Source organism: Mustela lutreola, chromosome 4 (genome assembly GCF_030435805.1).
Source record: "Mustela lutreola isolate mMusLut2 chromosome 4, mMusLut2.pri, whole genome shotgun sequence".
Taxonomy (NCBI): Eukaryota; Metazoa; Chordata; class Mammalia; order Carnivora; family Mustelidae; genus Mustela; species Mustela lutreola.
This window is the reverse complement of record NC_081293.1, coordinates 107074847-107097649: the sequence shown is the minus strand read 5'-3', so window position 1 is coordinate 107097649 and position 22803 is coordinate 107074847. Positions and strand designations below refer to the sequence as shown.

The window sequence follows — 22803 nt, the reverse complement described above, 5'->3', positions numbered from 1 at the left end:
CATTTGGGTGATAGCCATTCTGACGGGTCAGCTGGCTTCCCGTGGTAGATTTGGTTTGCATTTTCCTGATGCTGAGAGATGGTGAGAGTGTTTTCATGTGTCTGTTGGCCGTCTGCATGTCTTTTTAGGTCAGCTGCCCATTTTTTTAAAGATTTTTTTATTTGTTGGGAGAGAGAGCAAGGTTGAGCACGGGGACGGGCAGAGAGGGAGAGACTCAAGCAGACTCAATACTCAGCATGAAGGCTGACACAAGGCTTGATCCCATGACCTTGACATGGTGACCTGAGCCAAAATCAAATCAGATGCTCCACACAACTGAGCCATGCCATCACCCCAAAATAAAAATCTTTATAAATGCCCTGGCAGAACGCTTCTCACTTGAGGCCTCAGGGCCCTCCTTGCAAGTGGGGGTAACAGTCCTGGTGTCACTGGTTGGCCTGCGAATTAATTGGGGTAACACATCATGGGCTTGCCCCTTCATACTTCCTCCTCCTCCTCCCACTTGGCTCTTCCCAAGACCAGGCGTCCGGAAGCTTCCCTTGGGCGAGCATGTTCTTTCTGCTCTAAAACACACTCCCTGCTTGCCACAGTTCTGTCCTGTATCTTATTATTAACATTTATTCTAAGGGGAAACTAAGTCAGAGAGGCAGAATCGCTTTCCCCAGGGGACACCCTGGCACCGTGCTGCGATTAGTTATTAATCAGTATTATTATTATTGGTGGTGGTGGTTCCCGTCGTGGCCTTGAGGCTTGTCTCTTTTCCTTGGGGTCTTACTGGGAATCCACGAGGTTAGGTTATCTTACAAATACAAGTGAGCACACCAGATCTCATGAAACCTGCTGGGCCTTGACCTGGGCAGGGCTCGGGATCTCTGTCAGCAGGATTCTGTCCCGAACGGAGTATGCGTCTCTCCCTTCAGCCCTACTCGCTTGCTTCTTCTCTCCACAGCCCTCTCCCCATCTTCCCTGCAGGCTGGAGGCTCCTCCGGGCACCCAGGGACAGTCAGTGCCTTGTACTTATTTCCTCAAATAAGCCATTGGCGCAGTCAGAGGGGTGCTGTTTACAGACACCACAGTGCAGGCTGGGTGCCGGCCATCATCCGCCGAACCTCAGCCGCTAGTTGTCGCCACCCCTGCTCCGGAGGCTGTGCAGGTGACGCTCTAGGCACTGGGTCCCCAGCCTGTGGGTGCGGAGCTGGTCCTACCTGCCGCAAGGAGCCTGGCGATGGTCGCTGCAGGGTTTTCATGCAGGAAATGCCCACCTCTCGCTTGCACCTGTTGAGGTCATGTTAGGGACGCCCTCTCGCGCCTCCAAGGACCCCGTCGAACCTCCAGGTGTGGCTCTGGGGCTTGGATAGGCGTTCTGGCTCAGAGGGCGTCTCACTGCTCTCGCTGATGTGGGCCCAGTCCTCGGATCTGAACACACTGAAGCTGGGCTTGGGTTTCCAGCACCAGCTGAATAGGGGCCTCAAGCCATTACCTACAAGCCAAACAGACTGCTCTGGGCAACATGGCACACCATGGGAAAGACACGTCTGGTGGGGGTTCTCACGCATGGCATCCCACATGCTGAATAAGCTGGGTCACCCAGTGTCTAGGATGCTGGTGCAGCCAGCCCCAAATTCACATTGTGCTGGGCACACATTCTCGGAACCTGCTGTGCTCTGCCTTCTCCTGCCCTTGGGTTGGACCGGCCTCTGCCCGTAAGTGCCCTGAGGTCCATGGTCAGCTTTCCTCCCCTGTGCCCTGTGAGTAGCCTTACGAACAGTTTGCCACAAGCTGAGTGGCCTTGGCTCCAGGCCAGCACCACGAAAAGTAAACGATGTGTGTGAGAGCGTGGGGTATATTGTCATCATGACCTCGTCGGATGACTGAAGCCAGGAAAAGCAATGTGTTGTGGAAATGAGTATGAATAATATGAAGCTCTCTTTTTAATGTTCCAAAAGGTGTTCCTGATGCTTTTGCAAGGTTCCAAGAAGCAGCCGGGGGCCGAGTTGGAGCTGCAGGACCAGAAGCCTCCAGAGCCTGCTCCTGGCTACTGTAAGTACGCGGAATTGTTTGCATTTCTGCTGCGGGGAGAATGTCAGCATCCTTCTCTCGAAAGCCCTCGTGTGAAGGTCTGATAGAAAGGCCTGGAGAGGGTGACTGGAGAGACAGGGTATCGTTCAGGGGCAGAAAACTGAGGGTTTCATCTTACCTTGTGTAAAACAATGGTGGGTTTACCGTGCGGCTTTCTCTCTTCTTCAGAACCCAATGTGTTACATTAGCAATTTCTTAACATGCAAAATCAGTCCCGAAAGGCGTGCATCTTTCCTCCCTTTGTTCCCAGAATCCAACCAATCCAGCCTGCATTCTTGGGGTGCATAGGATGTGCAGGCATGTTGCCAGGAGTGGGTTTACATGGAGAAAACCCCCATGAGAAAACTCTATTTGAGCCTCGCCTTCCTGGAGCTTCTGTCCATGCTGGAGCTCCGTGCAGACCAAGATGCTGAGGACCAGGTCTCCTGGCAAGCGCGTTCATGGACACTGCAGACCGGACTGATTCCGGGTTTGGTTTCTGGGTGTGTGCCTCCAGTTCCAATGAATCCAGGGCTGCTTGTGAGCAGTAACGCGCCCCGGAGCGCTGAGCTGGGCTCTGGAGGTGGGCAGGCAGCGGGACACATGTCTTCCTTGGGGGACTCCAGTCCACCAGCCACCCAGGGCCAGGGAGAAGCAACAAAAATTATATACATTAGGGGCATTGTGTCTGGGGTGTGTCGTGTCACACACTTCCCAGCAGCATGGGACAGGTCCATTTGCCCTGTGTTCCCTAGAGCTTGGTATTCCCGGGTTCAAAAAACAAAACTAAACAACCCAAAACAACGCTATTTTAAGCATTGTAACTGGTTTGCAGGTTTCTCATTGTGTTTTTAAATTTTTTTAAAAAGTTATTTATCTGTTTATTTGACAGAGAGAGAGAGGGAGCACACGCGTATGCACACAAGCTGGGGGGTGGAGGGTTAGAGGGGCAGAGGGAGAGGGAGAAGCAGGCTCCCCGCTAAGCAGGAAGCCTGATGCAGAACTCAATCCCAAGACTGAGATCATGAGCTGAGCCAAAATCAAGAGATGGCCTCTTAACCGACTGAGCCACTCAGAGAGCTCTGTGTGCAAGCCTTTTGTGGGCATATATTTTTAGGGTGTAGGTGCCAAGGAGCCTTATTGCTGGATCGTATGTTTACCCGCGTGATGGATGGGGCTGCGGCACTGTTCTCTCCAGGGGCTGCACGCTTGACATGCCCCTAGCAGGACGCGCCTCCTGTGTCTGTCCTTGCACACCAGCTCTTGTGATCACCTGTGCTCTGGACCGCAGACAGCTCTGTGGGGTGGGGTGCTGACTCGCTGTGGTTGGACTTGCACTCTCCTCATGGCAAAGGATGTCGACTCTCCTTCCGTGAGCTGGTGTTTGCACATCTTCTTGGGAGAAATGTCTCTTTGTATCTTTTATCCATTTTTAAGATTGGGCTAATTTGATTTGTGGAGTTGCAAGAGTCTTTTATGATGAAATTGTAATAACTGTGATGTGAACTGTGGGTTTTTCATAGACGCCTTTTATGAAGTTGTGGATGTTCCTATTTATTTCGGTTTGATGAGAGGTTTTATCATGCGAGGGTGGTGAGAATTGCCAAATGCCTTTTCTGCATCCGTTGAGATGATTGTGGGTTTTTTGGCCTTCTTTATTGACGTGATATATTAGAAGAATTGAGTTTTAGATGGTAAAGCAGCATTCCATTCACCAATTCAGACCAGTTCCACTTGGTTTCATAGTACATAATTCTTTTAATAGACTGATAGATTTGATTCATTAGTACTTTGTTGAGGTTTTTGAGTCTGTATTTGTAAGAAGTATTGGTGTATAATTTTGTTGGTTTTGTTTTTCTGTTGATGTCTTTGCCTAGCATTGCTATTATGGTATAACTCACCCCCAAAATGAACTGAGAAGTCTTTCCTTCTCTTATATTTTTTGCAAGTGTTTGTGAAGAATTCATTCTTTAAATGTTTGGTAGAATTCACCAGTGAAGACATCTGGGCCTGAATTCTCTTTGTGGGTAGTTTATTTAAAAGTTAATATTTTGGGGTATCTGGGTGGCAGAGTTGGTTAAGTGGCTGGCTCTTGGTTTGGGCTCAGGTCATGATCTCAGGGTTGTGAAATCAAGCCCCATGATGGGTTCTGTGCTCAGTGAGGAGTCTGCTTGAGATTCTCTCCACCCTTCTCCCTCTGTTCCTCCCCAACCCCCAAACTTTTTCTCTTTCTCTCTCATGGATAAATAAATCTTTAAAAAATTAATATTTTAGTTTCTTTACTTATTATACATCTATTCAGGTTATGTATTTGTTCCTGAATCGGTTTCTATGTTTTGTGTCTTTCTAGGAAAGCATCCATGTCATGTAAGGTGCCTGATTTATTGACCTATACCTGTCTATAACATTATTGCTAGTATTGATAATTATTAATAATATAATATATTGTGTTAAAATAAATATTATTAATATAATATTATCATTATTAATAGCATTATTGATACCATTGATGATCCTTTTATTTAGCTGGGGTCAGTAGGAACAATCCTCTTTCATTTCTGAGTGTAAAAATGTACACCTTCTCTCTTTTTCTTGGTTCATATAGCTAACCTGTGGTCAGTATTGTTTATCTTCTCAGGCAATCAGCTTCTATTTTCAGTGAGACTCTATTGGTTTTCTAGTTTCTAGGTCCCTGATTTCAGCTGTGATTTTTATTATTTCATTCCTTTGGCTCCCTTTAGATTTGGTTTACTCTTTTTCTCCTGATTAGAGATATTTCTTCTTTTATACCAGTATTTACATCTATAAGTTCCCTTCTGCACACCGCTTCCATGGGTCCCATAGTTTTGGGATCTCATATCTTCACTTTCATTTATCTACAAGTATTTACTAAATTTCCCTTTGGTTTCTTTTTTGGTTCATTGGTTTTTTTAAGATTATGTTTTTATTTTTTAACATTAAAAAAATAGTTATTTGTTTAAGTCATGTTCACACCCAACGTGGGGCTCAAACTCATGACCCTGAGATCAAGAGTCTCCAGCTCTTCCAACTGAGCCAGTCAAGCACTCCTGGGATTATGTTTTTAAATTTCCACATATTTATGAGTTTCCCAAATTACTTTTTGTCATTAAAGTCTAATAGCATTCTACTGGACTAGCGGAAAAAATGTCATATCATTTTGAACCTTTTTTTTTTAATTTATTAAGGCTTGCGTTATGGGCTAGAATAATGGTCTATCTAGAGAGAGCTCCTTATACTCTTGAGAGGAATGTGTGTCTGTTGTGAAGGATGGTGTGATCTGTTGATGACCCTTGTGTACACCTTGTCTACAAGGCTATTCAAACAGAAGAGCTTTGTCCTTGTTGATATTCTGGTTGCTTATCTTATCCATTAATGAAAGCTGCGTGATGTTGTTTCTGACTCATTGCTGGATTGCCTGTTCTGCCCGTTACTTCTGTCAGATTTTGTCTCATGTGTTTTTGGGTTCCTCAGTTGCACAAATATTACTTTTAATCTCTTCCTGATGGAAAGCTTTTTCATCTTTTTTGTAGTCATTTTCCTTGTTGTATTCTTCTTGACCCTTTTAGTCCATGCTCACACTGTATCTGATGAACCAGTTTCTCAAGAACTTCATGGAACTTCCTTGGATTCTGATAGTATTCCTCCATTAGCTCAATTCCAGACCATTTTGAGATCATTTCTTCTCTGTTTGTGGTTCTGCAGAGATGGTGGGGGGCAGAGGTGACCACACCATGAAACTTTCTAGAAGCCTTCTGCTTTGGTTGAATAGGTCTCTGAGAAACATAGTTTTTATTCTATTTCTTTTGTAGAGAGTTTATTAGCAGAGGAGAATGTCAAATGTTGGGTAAATAAATTAGTGAATTGTTCATATTTATTTATTTATTTATTTACTCCTGTATTTACTGGGGTACGATATACCTGATATGGATTTCAGCATGTTCAGGTGTACAGTTCTGCAGCATCAGGTACGTTCACACTATTTTGCACCCATGACCACTATCTATCTCCAGAGCTCTTTCCCCTCCTCCAACTGAAATTGTACACAGTAATGACTAGCTCCCCCTCCCCCTCCTAACTGCGGGCCGCCACAATTCTACTTCTGGTCTGTATGAATTCCACTGCTCTAGATACCTCATACTAGAGGAGTTGGACAATACTTTCTCTCTTGTGGTTGGCTTATTTCAACCAACGTAATGGCTTTAAGGTTCATCCACAGTATAGCTCATGTCTGTATTTATCAGATGGAGAAGATGGCAAGGGGAAGGGTGGGAAGGGTCCCAGAGTTTCCAGCCTCTCTGGGAGCCATTCTCCCTAAATTGCCAAGTGTTCATCAACCTGGAAGCTCTCTGAACACCATCCTTTGGGGGTTTATGGAAGCTTCATTACACAGGCATGACTGATGAAATCACAGGCCTTTGGTGATTGATCCAGCCCCTCTCCAGTCCCTGGAGGTCAAGAGAAAGGGAATGAAATTTCCAACCCTGTAATTAGGTTGTGGTTCCCTGGTCCTTAGTTTGGTGAATTCCAGAAGTCACCTCATTAAGCCCATTGACATAACAACAGCACCCTGTTTCTTTAATCTCTTAGGAAAATCCAAAGGTCCTAGGAGTTCTGCAAGAAACAAGATGGACAAAGACCAAATACACACTTCATATTATAAATCACAGTATCACAATACCACCAACCCTTATCAAGGCTCTCTCCGGGCTCATTCATCTCTTTGGCAGAATTTAGTTCCTGGTGGTTTTAGGACTGAGGTCTGCATGTGTTCTTTGGCTGGCTGTTGGATTTGCTCTCAAGTTCCTAAAAGTCATCCTGGAATCATAGCCACATGGTCCCCCAGAACAGAACATGCCTCTTTAAGGTCAGAGGGGGAATCTCTGTTTTGATTAACCTAAAGTCAACAGATTAGAGAGTGAATAGATTTGCCAAAACTTTTCATCTTCTTCTGTACACTGTAATCATAGGAGTAAGAGCCACACATTCAAGGTCTTATCCACACTCAAAGGGAGGGGATTGGAACCTTCTATGAGGTAGGTATGATTGGGGGACCAATCATAGGCTTTTCCCTACTAAAACCATTATTACAATATGCTACACTGAATTCCCCTACATGCTTATTAGCCATTGAAATTTCTCATTTTATGACACAATTGCTGCTTACTTTTGCTCATAAATTTTATATTTTTTGAAGAACAGTGTCTTAAATTTGGTTTGCTAGCTTCTAATGCTTACATCTTATCACAAATGGTGTATTTCTTGATAGCACAATTTGATGAATTTTTCCACGGTACACACCTGTGTCATCACCACCAGGTCAAGGTAGAGCATTCCCAGCACCTGGCTGGGCCCCTCTGCCCTTTCCTAGTCAGACCCTATCCCCCAAACATGATGCTCTTACCTTCTGATAATCATGTGTTGCATTGGGCATCATGTGAATGGCATCACCGTGAATCCGTGGGAGTCTGTTTTTCTTCGTATTTTATCTCTCAGATCCATTTATGTTCGTGCTTGTGTCATTTCTTCATAGTCACATTCTACTGTACATATCGTAATTTGTTTCTCTCTCTCCCTGTGTTAACAAATTTTACTTCAAATGGGCATACATGTTATTTTCTTTTTTTATTATTAGTGTTTTATCTAAAGGGTTTCACTTCTGAGCATTCATTTATTTTAAGGTACATTAGTTAGTGACTTTCTTATGTAAGAATGAATTTAAGGAAAATATGATTATGTTCTCATAAACATTTTGTCATCATTGAGAACTCAGGGTGATTTACATTGGAAATGTATTGGCTGCATACATTCTCTTCATTATGCTTATGCACCTGGTTCGAAAAAAAAATGATAATTTCATGTTCTGAATTTGGAGAACATTATGAAAATCCATGCAAATATGTTAGAAATAAAGCATGTGTCAAAAAAGCTAACATTAGGTGAAAAAGGGTGGTATTTTAAATGTAAAGAAGAACCCCGGAGGAAGGAATGTTATAGTGTTTTCTATTACCATTGTAAAATATGATCTAAAAATGAGATTTTATTTGTCATTCAAATTACAAATTATGGAACTGGAAAATACATCATTAAGAAATCTATTTAAGTGTTTCATTACTAAAAAAGACACTAGACCGGGATGCATTAACACAAAATTGGTATGACATTGCCTGCATTTGCCAATTTTATTGTATTCTGCAAATCTTCCCATGAAACGCAACAGGAGATATCTACTTAAGTGAAATTCACATTATTTTGCAGATAGGACTTCATCAAAATGCTCGATCAGGGTTTTTGGAGACAGTGTTCATTAATGTCTTCTGGGTACAGTACTTTCGTCAATCTTTGGCGACGGCAACACAACACGATCCACACTAGAGAGAGGAAGTTTCTAGAATCATCACATACAAAACCTTTCTCCTCCTGTTGGTGCCCTCAGAAATTCCTTTTTTGCTATGATTCCTGTTCCAGGCTGCCCCTGCCTGTGGGTACCGCGGTCCTCTACGCTCGCCATATGTCTTCAGAAACAGTCTTCTTTGGGGCTAGCTCTCAGATAACTCACTTCTGGCTCCTCTGAGAGATTGATGAAGGCCAAAAAAAAAAAAAAGAAAATATATATTTGTTAAACGTTGGGGGGGCCCTAATAGTGCCATAGAAGTGAGTTATGTAGACCCATGCCTGGAATGGCATGGTTGTCCTTGGGCATGCCACGTGGGCTGCGGAACTCACTCCTTGGAGCATGGGGCCGTCTGTTAGCTGCCCGCAGCACGCTGGACCCTATGACCGGCACTCTCTGTGCATTTTCTCACTCAATCTTCCTTCTCAGCTTGGAAATAGGCTTTCTGCAGCTGTTATTTGGGTGTGGACACCAAGCTGTAGAGAACTTGCCTGATTTGCCCAGACTCTGGTAGGTCCAACACGAAAAAAAACTCCCACCCAGCCAGAGAACCTGCTCCTTGCATCTCTTTGAGTCTGTCCCTTTTCCTGAAAAGCCTTTTCCAAGCCCCCCAACTAGTATCTCTCACAGTGTTTGAAAGAGGCATGGGTGACCAGATTAACTCCTTGACTTCCCAAAAGATGTAGTGATCTCACAGCAAAATGCTGACCTACAGAATTTGTTATTTGTGCACAGACTGACTTTCTGTTTCTGTGGCTCTTGGGTGGGACCTGAGAACTTGCATTTCTCGTGGGCTCCCAGGCGATACTGTGGGTCTAGGCACTACCCCTTGACACCCGCTGCTTTGGTGTGTTAGCTAAAGGAAAATTCTTAGAATCACAAATTCTGGGTCTGTTCCTTTCTCCTGATTCCCAGCGATGTGCTGGTGTTGTGGACTGAACTGTGCCCCCCAGATTTGTACATGGAGCCCCTAGTACCTCAGCATGTGACTGTATTTGGAGATACAGGATCTTGGAAGGGTAATCGAGTTAAAATGAAGAAATATGAGTAGGTCCTAACCCAGTCTGACTGGTGTCCTTATAAGAAGGGGAGATTTGGCCACAGAGATAGCAGGGCTGGGTGTCCACAGCGGGAAGGCCCTGTGGGGACCATCTGCCAGCCAAGGGGGAGGCCTCCCAGGAAGCCAACCAGGCAGGCACCTTGAACTTGGACGTCTAACCTCCCGACTGAGATGTAAATGTCTGCAGCTCTTCCTTTGGAAAAAGCAACAGAAGAGAACCCCGGTGTGCAGTATAGCAGGGCTCTGGAGCTGATTCATCAGGGAGCAACGACTCCTGTGTCCGCCGCCCCAGCCCCTGGTGACTGCTCTGCTCTGTGTGTAAGACTTTGACTATTTCAGATTCTTCCGATAAGTGGCATCAAGCAGTATTTGTGCTGCTGTGAGTGGCTTATATCACTTGGAATAATGTCCTCCTGGCTCATCGAGGCGGCAGCAGGTGTCAGCTTCCGTCCTATTTAAGGCTTCACTATATTTGCACGTGTGAGTGTGCACACACTCACACGCCACATTGTCTTCATCTGTTCATCTGCTGATGGACTTTGCTGTTGTGTATAATGTATAGCACATTTAGAATGACAGCATTGAATGGTTTCTTTGAGATCCTGTTTTTATGGGTATCCGTGAAGTGAGACTTCTGGATCATATGGTAGTTTTTGTTTGTTTGTTTGTTTTTAACATTTATTTATTTTGGAGAGAGAGAGACAGAGAGAGAACACACATGCATCAGTGTTGGCGGGGGAGAACGGAGGAAGGAGCAGAGAAAAAGAGGGAGAGACAGGCACAGAGCCTGACACAGAGCTTGATCCCAGGACCCAGAGATCATGACCTGGGCAGAAGTAAAGAGCTGGACGCTCAACCGACGGAGCCACCCAGGTGCCCTCCAGTAGTTCTGTTTTTGACTTGTTGAGGACCCTCCATGCTACTGTCCGCAGTAACTGCACGAGTTTGCATTCCCACCCACAGTACATAGGGTTCCAGTTTCTCCTCATTCCTGACAAAATCTTCTGCAGAGCAAAGGATTTGGTAGAATGAAAACGAAATCCACTGACTGGGAAAAAGTATTTGCAAACCACATACCCAATATGGGGTTAATGTGAGAAGTGTATCGGGAACTCCTATAACTTAATGGCAAAAAGGCAAGTAGCCCAGTTAAAAAATGGGTGAAGTGCTTGAACAGACATTTCCCCAAAGAGAACATAAAAGCCGACAACAGGTGCATGGAAGGTGCTCTGCATCAGTCATCATCAGGGAACCGGTCCAAACCTTGTGCCTGGTAGGATGGCAGTCATCCAAAAAAAAAAAAAAAGAAGAAAGAAAAGAAAAAAAGAAAAGAAAACGGAAAAAGAAAACATGGATGCTTATTGAAATGCCTTAGGCCCAACTTCCATAAATTTTAGTTCTGAGACCTAGACATTTACAGGTTTTAACAAGCAGGCCGGCGTCCTTTGATTCAGGTGGGCTGTGGCCACCACCATGAGAAACACCTGGTTAGAGTCTTGTCAAGCGCCAAGTTCAGGTGAACAGTCGCATACCCTTCTGATACAGAGTGAATCTGGGAAAGGTGGTTTTCTCTTCGCAAGGCTTTGCCATGGCTTTCTCTTCTCCTTTCTCCCTTCCCTCTTCCCTCCCTGTTCCTTTCCTCCCTCTCAATCCCCCTCTCTCCCTCCCTCTCCCCTCCCTCCCCTTCCCCCTTCCCCCCACCTCTCTCCCTCCCTCTCCCCTCAGTCCTGAAGCCTGACTCCCTAGGTGAAGTCCGAGGTTGCGGTGAATTTCTCAGCCTTGCTTCTTCAGTACCGCTTGACCTAAAAGTTTCTCCTTTCCTCCCACAATGTAATCCTGCGTGTTTCATTCCTAATTGCTGCTTCTTGTGGTGATGGAAAGCAATTTAGCAGTGATTTATCTGACGGGTCCGCAACCTCTCGTTTGCTTCTCCAGACCATCCTGTTTGAACAGCCTCTCCCATGCGGGAGCCGGTAATTCTGGGCCTGTCCAAAGTGCTGTTCCAGATTCTGCCTGGGTCTTGTGGGCTGAGCTGCGGGGTTCAACCCCGAGCGCTGTCTTTTCTGCTTTGTCCACCTTTCCTCAAACTTCAAAAAATGCCCTCCCCACAAGCAAGGTGGGGAGGAAACGTGCCTGCTGCCAATTACACCTGCCGAGGAAGGCTGGTGTTCCAGGTTCACTGAAATCAGCAGAGAGTTCACGGCAGGGTGCTTCGCAATGAACGGTCTGCCGGAATAAAGCCTAGATCGAAACACACCCGGCAGCATGACGGCCGGTAGCAGGTGCCAGGAATCAGCGGCTTGGCTTCCGTCAGGGGCTGTGAGGAGTTGGAGTCCAGGACTCCAGGGAGAGGCAGTGAGGCTTGCCTCTCAGAGCTGCCCGAGAAAGCCCCGGAGGCTGGTGGGGGAGGCTGCCCAGCCTCATCCCCAGAATTGAAATCTCACCTTCCTGTGGAATATTCGACAAAGAACTTTCCTCTTCCCGTGTGGTCCTCACCTTCAATGTTCTGGTGGAGACACTGGGCCAGTCGAGGCGGGAGTAGCTCTGGGGAACCTTTATTGGCACCTCTGTTGTAGGGGTCAAGGATGGGCCTCCTGAATTGGGCCATTTCGGTGTATTGAATTTATTTTATTTTATTTTATGTATTTGAGAGAGAGAGAGAGAGAGAGCATGACTGGGTGGGCGGGGGGGGGGGAGGAACAGAGGGAGAGGGAGAAGCAGGCTTCCTGCTGAGCGGGGAGACCGATGCGGGGTTTGAACCGAGGACCCCGGGATCATGACCTGAGCCGAAGGTAGATGCTTCACCGACTGAGCCACCCAGGTGCCCCACCATATTGAATGTTTTAAATAAGTGTTACTTAGGGGAAAGCCTGTGCCACAGGGACACTCAGATCCTCTTGTCCGCCCGCCTTGGAAAGCAGGAAATGAATGTCCCCTGTGAAAGGGGAGGCGGGGGGATGTCCTCATCACCGGGCACCGGGACTTGAGAGCTAAGGAAGCCGTAGAAACAAACCTTGCTATTTCTTCCTAATCTAACACCTTAGCTTTGATTCTGCCCAGAACTCCTTAAAGCCCCCAAATGCTTGTTTGCTTGGCTCTGCCGAGTCCTCACAAATATGTTGTCTCCTTGTCTAAAATAGATCAAAACTGCCGGCCTTGGTCCTGTCTTCAGGTTGCAGTTTTATTATTGAGTGCACATCATAAAACTCCCTTGCTGGGATCAGAGCTGGAGAACAGGGCTGGGGGCGGAATGCCCACCAAGTGCAGGAGAAAGTAGCCCTGCTTTTATTACCTGCCATCCAGTGGAACTTCGGAGGGACTTTCTTTTTTCAGGTTTGAAAACCCATTGGTGGGACCATAGAGGGGCTTTGGAAGGACCTGCTTTTGGTGCCTTGAAAAGAAAAAAATCCCAAATCTGTCATGATGCCTATAAATGTCATATAATGGGACGCCTGGGTGGCTCAGTTGGTTAAGCAGCTGCCTTCGGCTCAGGTCATGATCCCGGCGTCCTGGGATCGAGTCCCATATCGGGCTCCTTGCTCCGCAGGGAGCCTGCGTCTCCGTCTGACTCTGCCTTCCACTCTGTCTGCCTGTGCTCGCTCTCACTCGCTCTCTCTGGCAAATAAATAAAATCTTTAAAAAAAAAAAAAAAAAAAAAAATAAATGTCATATAATATGTGTTTTCACCGGAATGAGGACTGAGGATGACCTGGGCAAAACCTTTGTTTTATAGATGAGAATCTCAGAGACCTCGGCCTGTCTGCAGGGTGAGAGGTCGTCCTGGGAGGCAGGGCTGGGACTCCTGGGTGCTGGTGTTTGGTGGTGGTCTCCCCCAGAGAATGTCCACCCAAGGCCTCTACTCATTCACAGGCACACTTCACATTATCAGGGTCTGCAAACTCTGCCTTTTTATTTTTTAAACAAATGGAAGGTTTGGTCAAGCACATCTGTGGGCACTGTTTTTCCAAGAACATTGGCTCATTTTGGGTCTCTCTGTGTCACACTTTGGTAATTCTCGGAGCATTTCAATATGTGAAAATTTTCATTATTATGGAATTTTTTAGGGTGATCTGTGATCAGTGATCTTGGATGTGACTCTTATGATTGTCTTGGGGCACCACAACCCGTGCCCTCATAGTACCACAATGAACTTAACTGGCAAATGCTCCCTGACAGCTGGTCCCCCATCCCATCCCTCTTCCACTCCTCGGGCCTCCCAATTCCCTAACACACAACACGATTGAAATCAGGTCTGTTAAAATCCCTGCAAGGGCCTGCGAGTGTTTAAGGGACAGAAGGAGTCACACATCTCTCACTTTAAGTCAGAAGCGAGGAATGATTAAGCTTAGCAAGGAGGGCATGTTGAAAGCCAGCATCGTTCAAAGGCACCAATGAACCACATGGTGAACACAAATAAGTTCTTGAAGGAAATTCAAGGGCTACTCCAGCAAACTCATGAATGGTCAGAAAGCACAGCAGCCTTGTTGCTGACGAGGAGGAAGTTTTGACGGTCTGGGCAGAAGATGGAAGCAGCCATAGCATTCCCTTCTGCCAAAGCCCCACGCAGAGCAAGGCCCTGACTCTCCAGTTCTGTGAAGGCTGAGAGACGGGGAAGCTGCCAACGAAAAGTCTGAGTTTAGCAGAGGCAGGTTCATGCGGTTTAAGGAAAGAAACCTCTCACAGGGGAGCAGCGGGGGCTGATGGAGAAGCAGCAGCAAGTCAGCAGCAGATCTGGCTGAGGGAATTCAGGAAGGTGGCTATGTCCAGCAACAGAGGCTCAGTGTAGATGGAACAGCCTTCTTCCAGGAGCAGATGCTGACTAGGATTTTCATAGCCGGAGAGGAGAAGTCCGTGTCTGGCTGACTTGGGGGAGGGGCTCATACAGCTGGTGACTTGTAGTTGAAGCTGATGCTCATTGACCATTCCAAAAATCCTTGAGTCATTAAGAATTATGCTGAGTCGACTCTCCCTGTACTCTAGAAATAAAATCGCAGAGCCTGGATGGTGGCACATCTGTTTATCCCATGGTTCACTGGCTCCTTTAAGCCCACTGTTGAGACCTGATGCTCGGAAAGAAAATACTCCTTTCCAAACATGACTGACTGATCACAGACGATGCTCCTGGTTGCCTGAGGGCTCTGATGGAGACATGCAGCAAGATGAATGCCATATTCATGCCTGATGATGCTGCATCCGTTCTGCAGCCCATGAGATAGGGAGTAATTTTGACGTTCATGTTGTATTGTTCAAGGAATACATTTCACAAAGCTGTCGTTGTCACAGAGGATGACTCCTCTGGCAGATCCGTGCAAAACATTGGAAAGCCTTCTGGAGAGCCTTCACCATTCTAGAGGAACCATTGCACGAGGAACACTTGGGGCTCATAGGAAGACATCAGAATATCCACACAAGCAGGAGTTTAGCAAAAGGTTCACTCCAGCCCACACGGGTGACTTTGAGGGGCTCAGGACGTCAGTGAGGAAGGCCACAGCAGGTGTGGTGGAAACAGCAAGAGACCAAGAATCAGGAGTGGATCTGGAAGGTGGGACTGTTTGGCTGCCTCTCACACTCCAACTTGAATGGATGAGGACTTCCTTCTTAGGGGTGAGCAAATAAAGTGTTTCTTGAGATGGAATCACTCCTGGTGAAGATGCTGTGAAGACTGTTGAAATGACAGCAAAGGATTTAGGATCTTCCATGTACCTAGTTGATAAAACAGTGGCAGTCTGAGATAACAGACTTCAGTTTGGAAAGAAGTTCTGTAGGTAAAGTGTCATCCATCCGCATCGTGTGAGCTATCAAGAAGGCATTCGAGAGATGAAGAGTCCATCAGTGGAGCAAAGTTCCCCGTTGTCTTATTTTAAGAAATGTCGTGGCCACCCTCCCCTTCAGCCACCACCACCCCGATCAGCCAGCACCCACCAACATCGAGGCATGACCCTCCACGAACAAAAATACCATGATGGCCTGAAAGCTCAGAGGCTGGTTAGCATTTTTTCAGCAATAAAGTACTTCTAAATTAAGGGAAGTGTATTTTTTTAGACCTGATACTACTGCACATTTCATAGTGTAAATATATCTTTATATGCACTGGAAAACAACAACAAAAAAGCTATTTGACTCACTTTATTTCAATATTCACTGTATCGTGGGGGTCTGGAACTGAACCCACAATGTGTCTCGTGCCTATAATTAAAACCCATTCCCAAGGAACCGTATCATTATGCTTTCTGGACAGCTCACCTGATTCTATCTCGCTGGGTTGGTGAGAAGAGATGAAATGATTTCAGCCTTTTTCTGTGTGCTAATGATTTAGAAATCCCAGATCATGACTGGGGTGCTGTGGAAAAATATCTGTAATGCTCTGTCCTCAACCAGCTTACCATATTTCTGTCTCAGAATCTCCGTGCATTAAGATTTCTTTTGTTCTTGGAACACCCTCTACCCCCCACCCCCCACCCACACACATACTGGCTACCCTCCCTTCCTGGCAGCCAATATTTTTTCTACTTTGGGAACTCCTGGCATGGCTGACTCCTTGAAGAAACCTCCCTCCCACCATTATATATGTTACCCTGTGTTGTTCAGGTTGAATGGACATGTTTTGTGACATGTTTGACTCTTTTACGAGTTTAAGAGCCTCCTTTGAGAACGGTATTCGAAGAGATAACTTAAGGACCCAGGATAGAGTTTATACATAGTAAACACTCATTGTGTATTAGTCTCCAAATTTAACTTAGTTCAGAAGCTCTCCTGAACTGGGTGTATTTATAAATAAGTGAAATGTTTCAATTATATTGTTACTATTTTTTCAATTACATGATTCTTAAGAGTTGTTTTATCTCTGAAATTCTGGAACTCAGTAAACAGAAAATGATACCTTAAAAAAAAAAAAAGATTTTATTTATTTATTTGAGACAGGGAGAAAACACGACAGGGGGAGGGCAGAGGGAGAAGAAGAAGCAGACTCCCCCCCACTGAGTAGGGAGCCTGATGTGGGGCTCGATCCCAGGACCCTGAGATCAAGACTTGAGCTAAAGGCCAATGCTTAATGGACTGAGCCACCCAGGAGCCCCAGAAAATGAGAGTTTCTATTTCATAAAGCTGTGCTTCATTTCCTGAATATGTATACAGTCTTGGCAAAAACAATTATTGACTACAAAATGTATAAATATTTATTGTTGAAAAAAACAGTGAAGAAAATTAAAGTAGCCATGTTCTTAGCACACAAAGAAATACAAATTATAAACTTTTAAGAAGGTTGAGATGCCTGTACTACTTTAACTTTCTGAATTAAAACACATCCCCCCACACACACTTTATCAAATAGTATATAGAGTACAGAAAGCTTTCCATAAAAGAACTTCCCACTATGGGGCACCTGGGTGGCTCAGTCTATTGTATTCAACTCTTGGTTTCTGCTCAGGTCATGATCTCAGGGTTGTGGGATTGAGTCCCTCACGAGGTTCTATGCTGCGTGTGAAACCTACTTGAGATTCTCTCCCTCTCCCTCTGCACCTCTCCCCACTTGCATGGATGCATGTGCTCTCTCTCTCAAATAAAGAAATCTTTTTTTTTTTTTTTTCAAAAAGAACTTTCCACTCTAAGCACATTTACCAAAATACTAACTTTTACAGCTTAATATTAGTATATTTAGTAAGTTCTATTAATTCTATGCATTATCTTGTAACAGTTTTTTATTTGGCATATTATGAATATTTTCCTACAAGTATATATTTAATGCTTTAACCCTATCTCTTTTTGGCTAATACGTGCTGTTAATATTTTGGGTCATACTTCTCCATCCACCAGCACCCCCGCCCCATTTTATTGAGCCATATTTGTGTATAGACATTTTTTTTTCAAAAGATGATATAAGCCTATCTTAATTGCTTTACTCACTGACTCTGTGTAATAAACATTCTTCCCATCAGTGAGATGTCATCTGTATTATAGTAGATTAATATAGTAGTAGAGCTGTGTTGTAACATCTTGCTACTATATTCTGTAAGATGTAACAACCACCTTATTTGATACATTTGATGAATTTCCATTTTTTATATTTTTTTATTTTTTTAAAGATGTGTTTATTATTTTAGAGAGAGAAAGCATGCGTGTGTGCAGGGGAGTGGGGTGCGTGTAGGGGCAGAGGGAGAGGGGGAGAGAGAATCTCAAGTGCACTCCATACTTAGTGTGGAATCTGACAGGTCCTGATCCTAGGACCCTGAGATCACAACCCGAGCTGAAACCAAGACTAAGATGCTTGACCAACTGAACCATTGAGGCACCCCATTCTTTTTTTTAATAATACCACTGTTGGATTGGGAGTCATTGATCAAAGATGGTTCATATTTGTTTCCCACAGAAAGTCCATACTCATCTGTTTTGTTAGCATGGAATAAAAAAGCCCATTTCTTTAAAAAGGCAATAATTTTAGGCATTCATGTTATTTTTGATCTTTACTGTATTACAGATCTGAAAACTTCATTGTTGCCCTATTTTCTAATATAAACTGGCTCTCCTGTAGATTTTTAAAAAAAATTTTTAAATTAACATATAATGTATTATTTGCTCCAGGGCTACAGGTCTGGGAATCGTCAGGCTTACACACTTCACAGCACTCACCATAGCAATACCCTCCCTAGGGTCCATAACACCAGCCCCTCTCCCTCCCCCCCTTCCCCCACAACCCTCAGTTCATTTTGTGAGATTAAGAGTCTCTTATGGTTGGTCTCCCTCCTGATCCCATATGTTTCCCGTAGATTTTTTAATGAATTACATATTCATGCATACTATTTGCCCACTTTTTGTTTGGAATATTCATTTTTAAAAAATTGACTTGAAGGTATTACATTTGTGATACTTTGTTTTAAACGCTTTGAGAATATTTGGAGGAATCTAGTAATGTGAAGATCAGATTCTGGGGTGTACACTGAGTCCTTGAGAATTTAAGGTATCCCCCACAAGGTATTAATGTTTAAACAATTGAAGCCACCAGACCAAAAAGAGAGAGAGAGAGAGAGAAATCTTTGGCCATTTTTCCTAACTAATTTGATGGTCGGGGTAAATTGGAATACCTAATTATAGGTGTCACTAGATTCTTTATATAGAATTACACTCATAAGTCAAATAAGACAATTCATAACAATTTGGTCCAGCATTTTAATTTTGTCTGTTAAATTATTCATGTGAATACTTTAGGAGTTTAGCCATAAATATTTGATTGGTGGTTCCTTCATGACCATAAACTATTTTAGTCCTTCATTTTTCTCATTTATGTTCAGTGAACATACGGGAAGGTGGGGAGAATTTATTTTTCTTAATAACGAGAAACGTCTTTCCCCACAGAGTTATTGAGCCTGTCTGATGAGCATTTACGATGGCTGGAGTTCCCCATCATACCTGTTCTGATCGTTTCACCAGGGTGGTGATAAGAGTCCTCATTACCTAGGGGGACACTATAACTCTCTATCTTCTGGCTGAGGGAACTGACATTTGGAGAGGTGGGGAATTTTCCAGAAGTTGTACAACACGTTGGTTGGTGGCTGAGTCTGGATTCCGATCTGGGTCAATATAGACTTTGCCGTCTCCCAGTGACTGTCATGACTGGTCCTCTCTGATCCAAGCCTGTGGGCATATAGATGGCCATTCTCTGAGTGTGCTCCTCCATTGGCAGGCAAATGTCTGAGGTAGACTCCAACATCTAGAAAGTTGTGTTCTGCTTCTGTTTTCTAAGCATCTGGCTGCATAGATGAAACCTTCCCTGGTATAAACAGGTGTCTGTAAGCACCTCCCAATGTAGGCATGTTTGAGCAGGTGCAAGGACTGGCAGGCAGGTGAGTGTGGGCAACTAGATGGGGATGTCACAAGATGCTTCTTATAGGCGACTTCACAGAGTGTGGCTTTTGATATACGATGCCCGGTGGCGTAGTGGGGTCATAAGTCCTCTTATATCATTCTATCCCTCTTGACCCTAAACAGGGTAAGGCATGCTTCTGTGCAGAGAAAGGGAAGAGTATTAGAAGCATTGCTTGTTCCAATGAGGAGACACTGGGTGGGTGCCTGGATAGGGCTGCTCACCAGAAACACCAAGCCATCATTAGAAGCTTGGGGTTTTCAGCCACATCTCTATCCTTCAGGGAGGGGAGAGGGGCTGGACATGGAGTTCAGGGAGGATCATGTCTGTGTGATGAAACCTCCATAAAATCCAAATAATAAGGGCTGCCAGAGAGCTGCCGGGATGTGCTGGGAATGTACTGGAAGAGTGCTGGAAACCCCGCAACCCTTCCCACATACCTCACCCTACACATCGCCTCCACCTGGCTGTTCGTCTGTGTCCTCTATCCCAGCCCTTTGTAAGCTGGCAAATAGAAGTACCCATGTCCCTGAGTCTGTGAACACTCTGGCCCATTAGTCAGACCCAAGGCAAGGGTCATGGGAGACTCTGATGGACGCTTCGTCACTCAGAAGGCCCAGGTAACAAGCTGGGCCTGTGGTGGGTGTCCCACGTTGGGAACGGGCCCTTCTGTATGACTGAACCTTTCCCTGTGGGGTCTCACACTCTCCAGGGAGATGGAGTGAGCTGGTTGTGGGACATCCAGGTGGTGTCATGGAGAATCGCTTGATGTGTGGGGAAAGGCCCCACATTTGGTGACCAGAAATGTCAAAAGTGAAGGGTTCTCTGTGAAGGTAAGGGACGCCTGGTGGCTCAGTTGGTGAGGTCTCTGCCTTTGGCTCAGGTCACGAGCCCGGGTTCCTGGGTTCGAGTCCCACATCGGGCTCCCCGCTCAGCAGGAAGTCTGCTTCTCATGCTCCATCTGTCTCTCTGCCTCTTTATCAAATAAATAAATAAAATCTTAAGGAAAAAAAAAAGAGAGAGAGAGAAAGAGAGACTCACAAGGAGGACGGAGTAAGAAGGGTCTGCGCATTAATGTGCTCAGGAGGGACAGTGACCTGACTTCCTGTACAGGTCTCAGCGGGTCTGTCTGTACATGCCCCATACTTGTTCTCACCTTCTCCAGGCTTTCTTGGTACCAGCCCTTTTGGCTCTGCCCATGCTGATTGCAGCACTCAATTACCCTGGGTTGGGTCATTTTTAAATAATTATCTCTCAGCCCCTAGGTCATGTCTTTTTTGAGGGCAAAGCCAGAATAGCCCGGAACCTGCCACAGGACATTGACTCACTCCATGCATATGCGACAAAGGAAGGACTTGGTCCACAGACGTGTTTTTGTCCCCAGCTGCTCCTCTCCAGCTTTGTGCTCACTGCTGTTATAAATAATTTATCTTCCAAAATGATTGCTCTGGGGGACTTGAACCGTATCCACTGTGCTTTAGTAACTGCCTTTCCGCTGAATATTTGTAAGCAGGGCCATCAAGTTAGCACACCTGACCTCTTAGAAGGCCACCCTTCCCATTCAAGTACTTCCTGTTGGGTTTTCTGGAAGGCTTTGGAAGGGATTGCTGGGGGGAGCCAGGGCATGGCTGCGTCCCTCCTGTGGATAGGGATCGGGGCTGCAGACCTCGGTCCGCCTCTCACTTTCCCCTGTTTTTGTCATCTTCACACTGGATGTGAGAGTTTTCGGTACCAGCTGCTTGGCCCACCCTGGGACAGGTCTACTGCAGCCTCTTCTGTGTGGGCCCCTGATGGCCCCTCCGATAGGTACCCAGCAAGGGGAGCAGGACAGCCTCAATGTGTGCTCAGGCCCTGCTGTCCAGCCTCCCCTCCTGAGCATGGCTCAGTGAGGGTGGAGCTGGTGGTGGAAGGAGAGGAGGGCCCGGTGGCTGAAGCCTGGAGGGTTGGGGGACTCACTTGGAGCTGGACATGCGCTCCTGGAGACCACGCTGGCCTCTTCTCCACCAGGGATGCCCCCACCCGGCAGGGGGAATAGGCTCCAGGGCTGGGGGATGGTGCTTTCTGGGCCTGACCTGGACGTCACCTGAGCATCTTCAGGAACGACTGGGCCATGAGAACAAGAGATGTAGCAGGAGAAGGGAGGCAGGGAGGGGGCTGCCCCCCTTGACACCCCTCCCCCGCCCCCCAGCATGCACCTGGGGACATGGTTGAGTCCACACTGAGGAGCACGCTGCATTTTCACCAACAGGAGAACTCCGTCTGTGCCCTGCCAGGTCACAAGACATCCTGTGTATGTAAATTTCCAGTGTCCCCCTCAGTGTGGGGAGTGAGAACGGGGGTGCTCCTGCACCATGAGCTGCCAGAGCCCTGGAGGGATCCCCAGAACCCAGAGAGTGTGTGTGTGCATATGTGTGTGCGTGCGTGAGGGGGGTCCCCTGGCCTCAGGCTGGCTGCATGTCCCTGTCTCTGCAGGTGATGCCCCAGCAAGGACCCCGCCCGTGTGGGGCAGCCCTCGGCCTCTGGATCAGGCCACCGCCCTCCTGGTTAAGCGGCTCCGCCACACACGCCGGGCCTGGAAAGGCGCCCTCTCCGACCTGCTGCTGCCCGTCCTCTTCGTGGCCTTGGCCATGGCCTTGTTCATGGTGAGGCCTCTGGCCATCGACTACCCTCCCCTCAAACTGACACCAGGCCATTACGACAGGGCTGAAGCTTCCTTTTTCAGGTAAGAACCTTATTTTTTCCCCTCTTTTACTTCCAAGTTATGTCAGGATTATGAATAACAGTAACTTTGATCCTTTTTTTTTTTAATGTTTTATTTATTTATTTGAGAGAGAGAGAGCACAGCAGAGGGAGCAGCAGAGGGAGAAGGGGAAGCAGACTCTCTGCTGAGCAGGGAGCCTGATGCAGGGCTGCCTCCCAGGACCCCGGGATCATGACCTGAGCCAAAGGGAGATGCTTACGTGACTGAGGTTCCCTAGGTGTCCCAGTAGCTTTGATACTTTTAAGAATCTCAAATATATGTGAGGTTTCATGATTTTGGAGCACTGGGTTCAATAGGGTAAGCCCATGGACTGGAGATACTGAGTTTTTTCCTACTCATGCCTACAGACCTACGATATAGCTTCACCCCTAAATCAGGCGCAGGCAGAGCCTGACAACAGCAATAACAGAGCACTCTGAACAACAGATAGTCTACAGTGACGTGAATGTGGGCTCTCCCCGGTACTCACCTAGTTCTAGTGCCGACGTGATGAGTTCAGGATGAATGACTTGAAGGTCTGCCTGGAGGAAAGCCTCTTACAACTGTAGGTGATCCACAACCAGAGCTGTGGATAAGAGGGACTATTGGGTTTCACAGAACCCGCCTGGTTGGCTCTGGGACAACAGCCAGGAGCTGCACGCCTGTCTTTGCAGAGA

The 22803-nt window shown here is 46.1% G+C and overlaps 1 protein-coding gene across 1 annotated transcript in view; it reads left to right on the top strand.

Moving 5' to 3' along the window:
* Positions 1-22803, top strand: part of ABCA13 (ATP binding cassette subfamily A member 13) — a 320534-nt gene that overhangs the window by 175650 nt on the left and 122081 nt on the right. Inside the window, exons 43-44 of the mRNA XM_059172525.1 lie at positions 1947-2040; positions 21859-22108. Coding sequence (XP_059028508.1) covers positions 1947-2040; positions 21859-22108 — 344 coding nt within the window. The remainder of the gene's footprint in view (positions 1-1946; positions 2041-21858; positions 22109-22803) is intronic.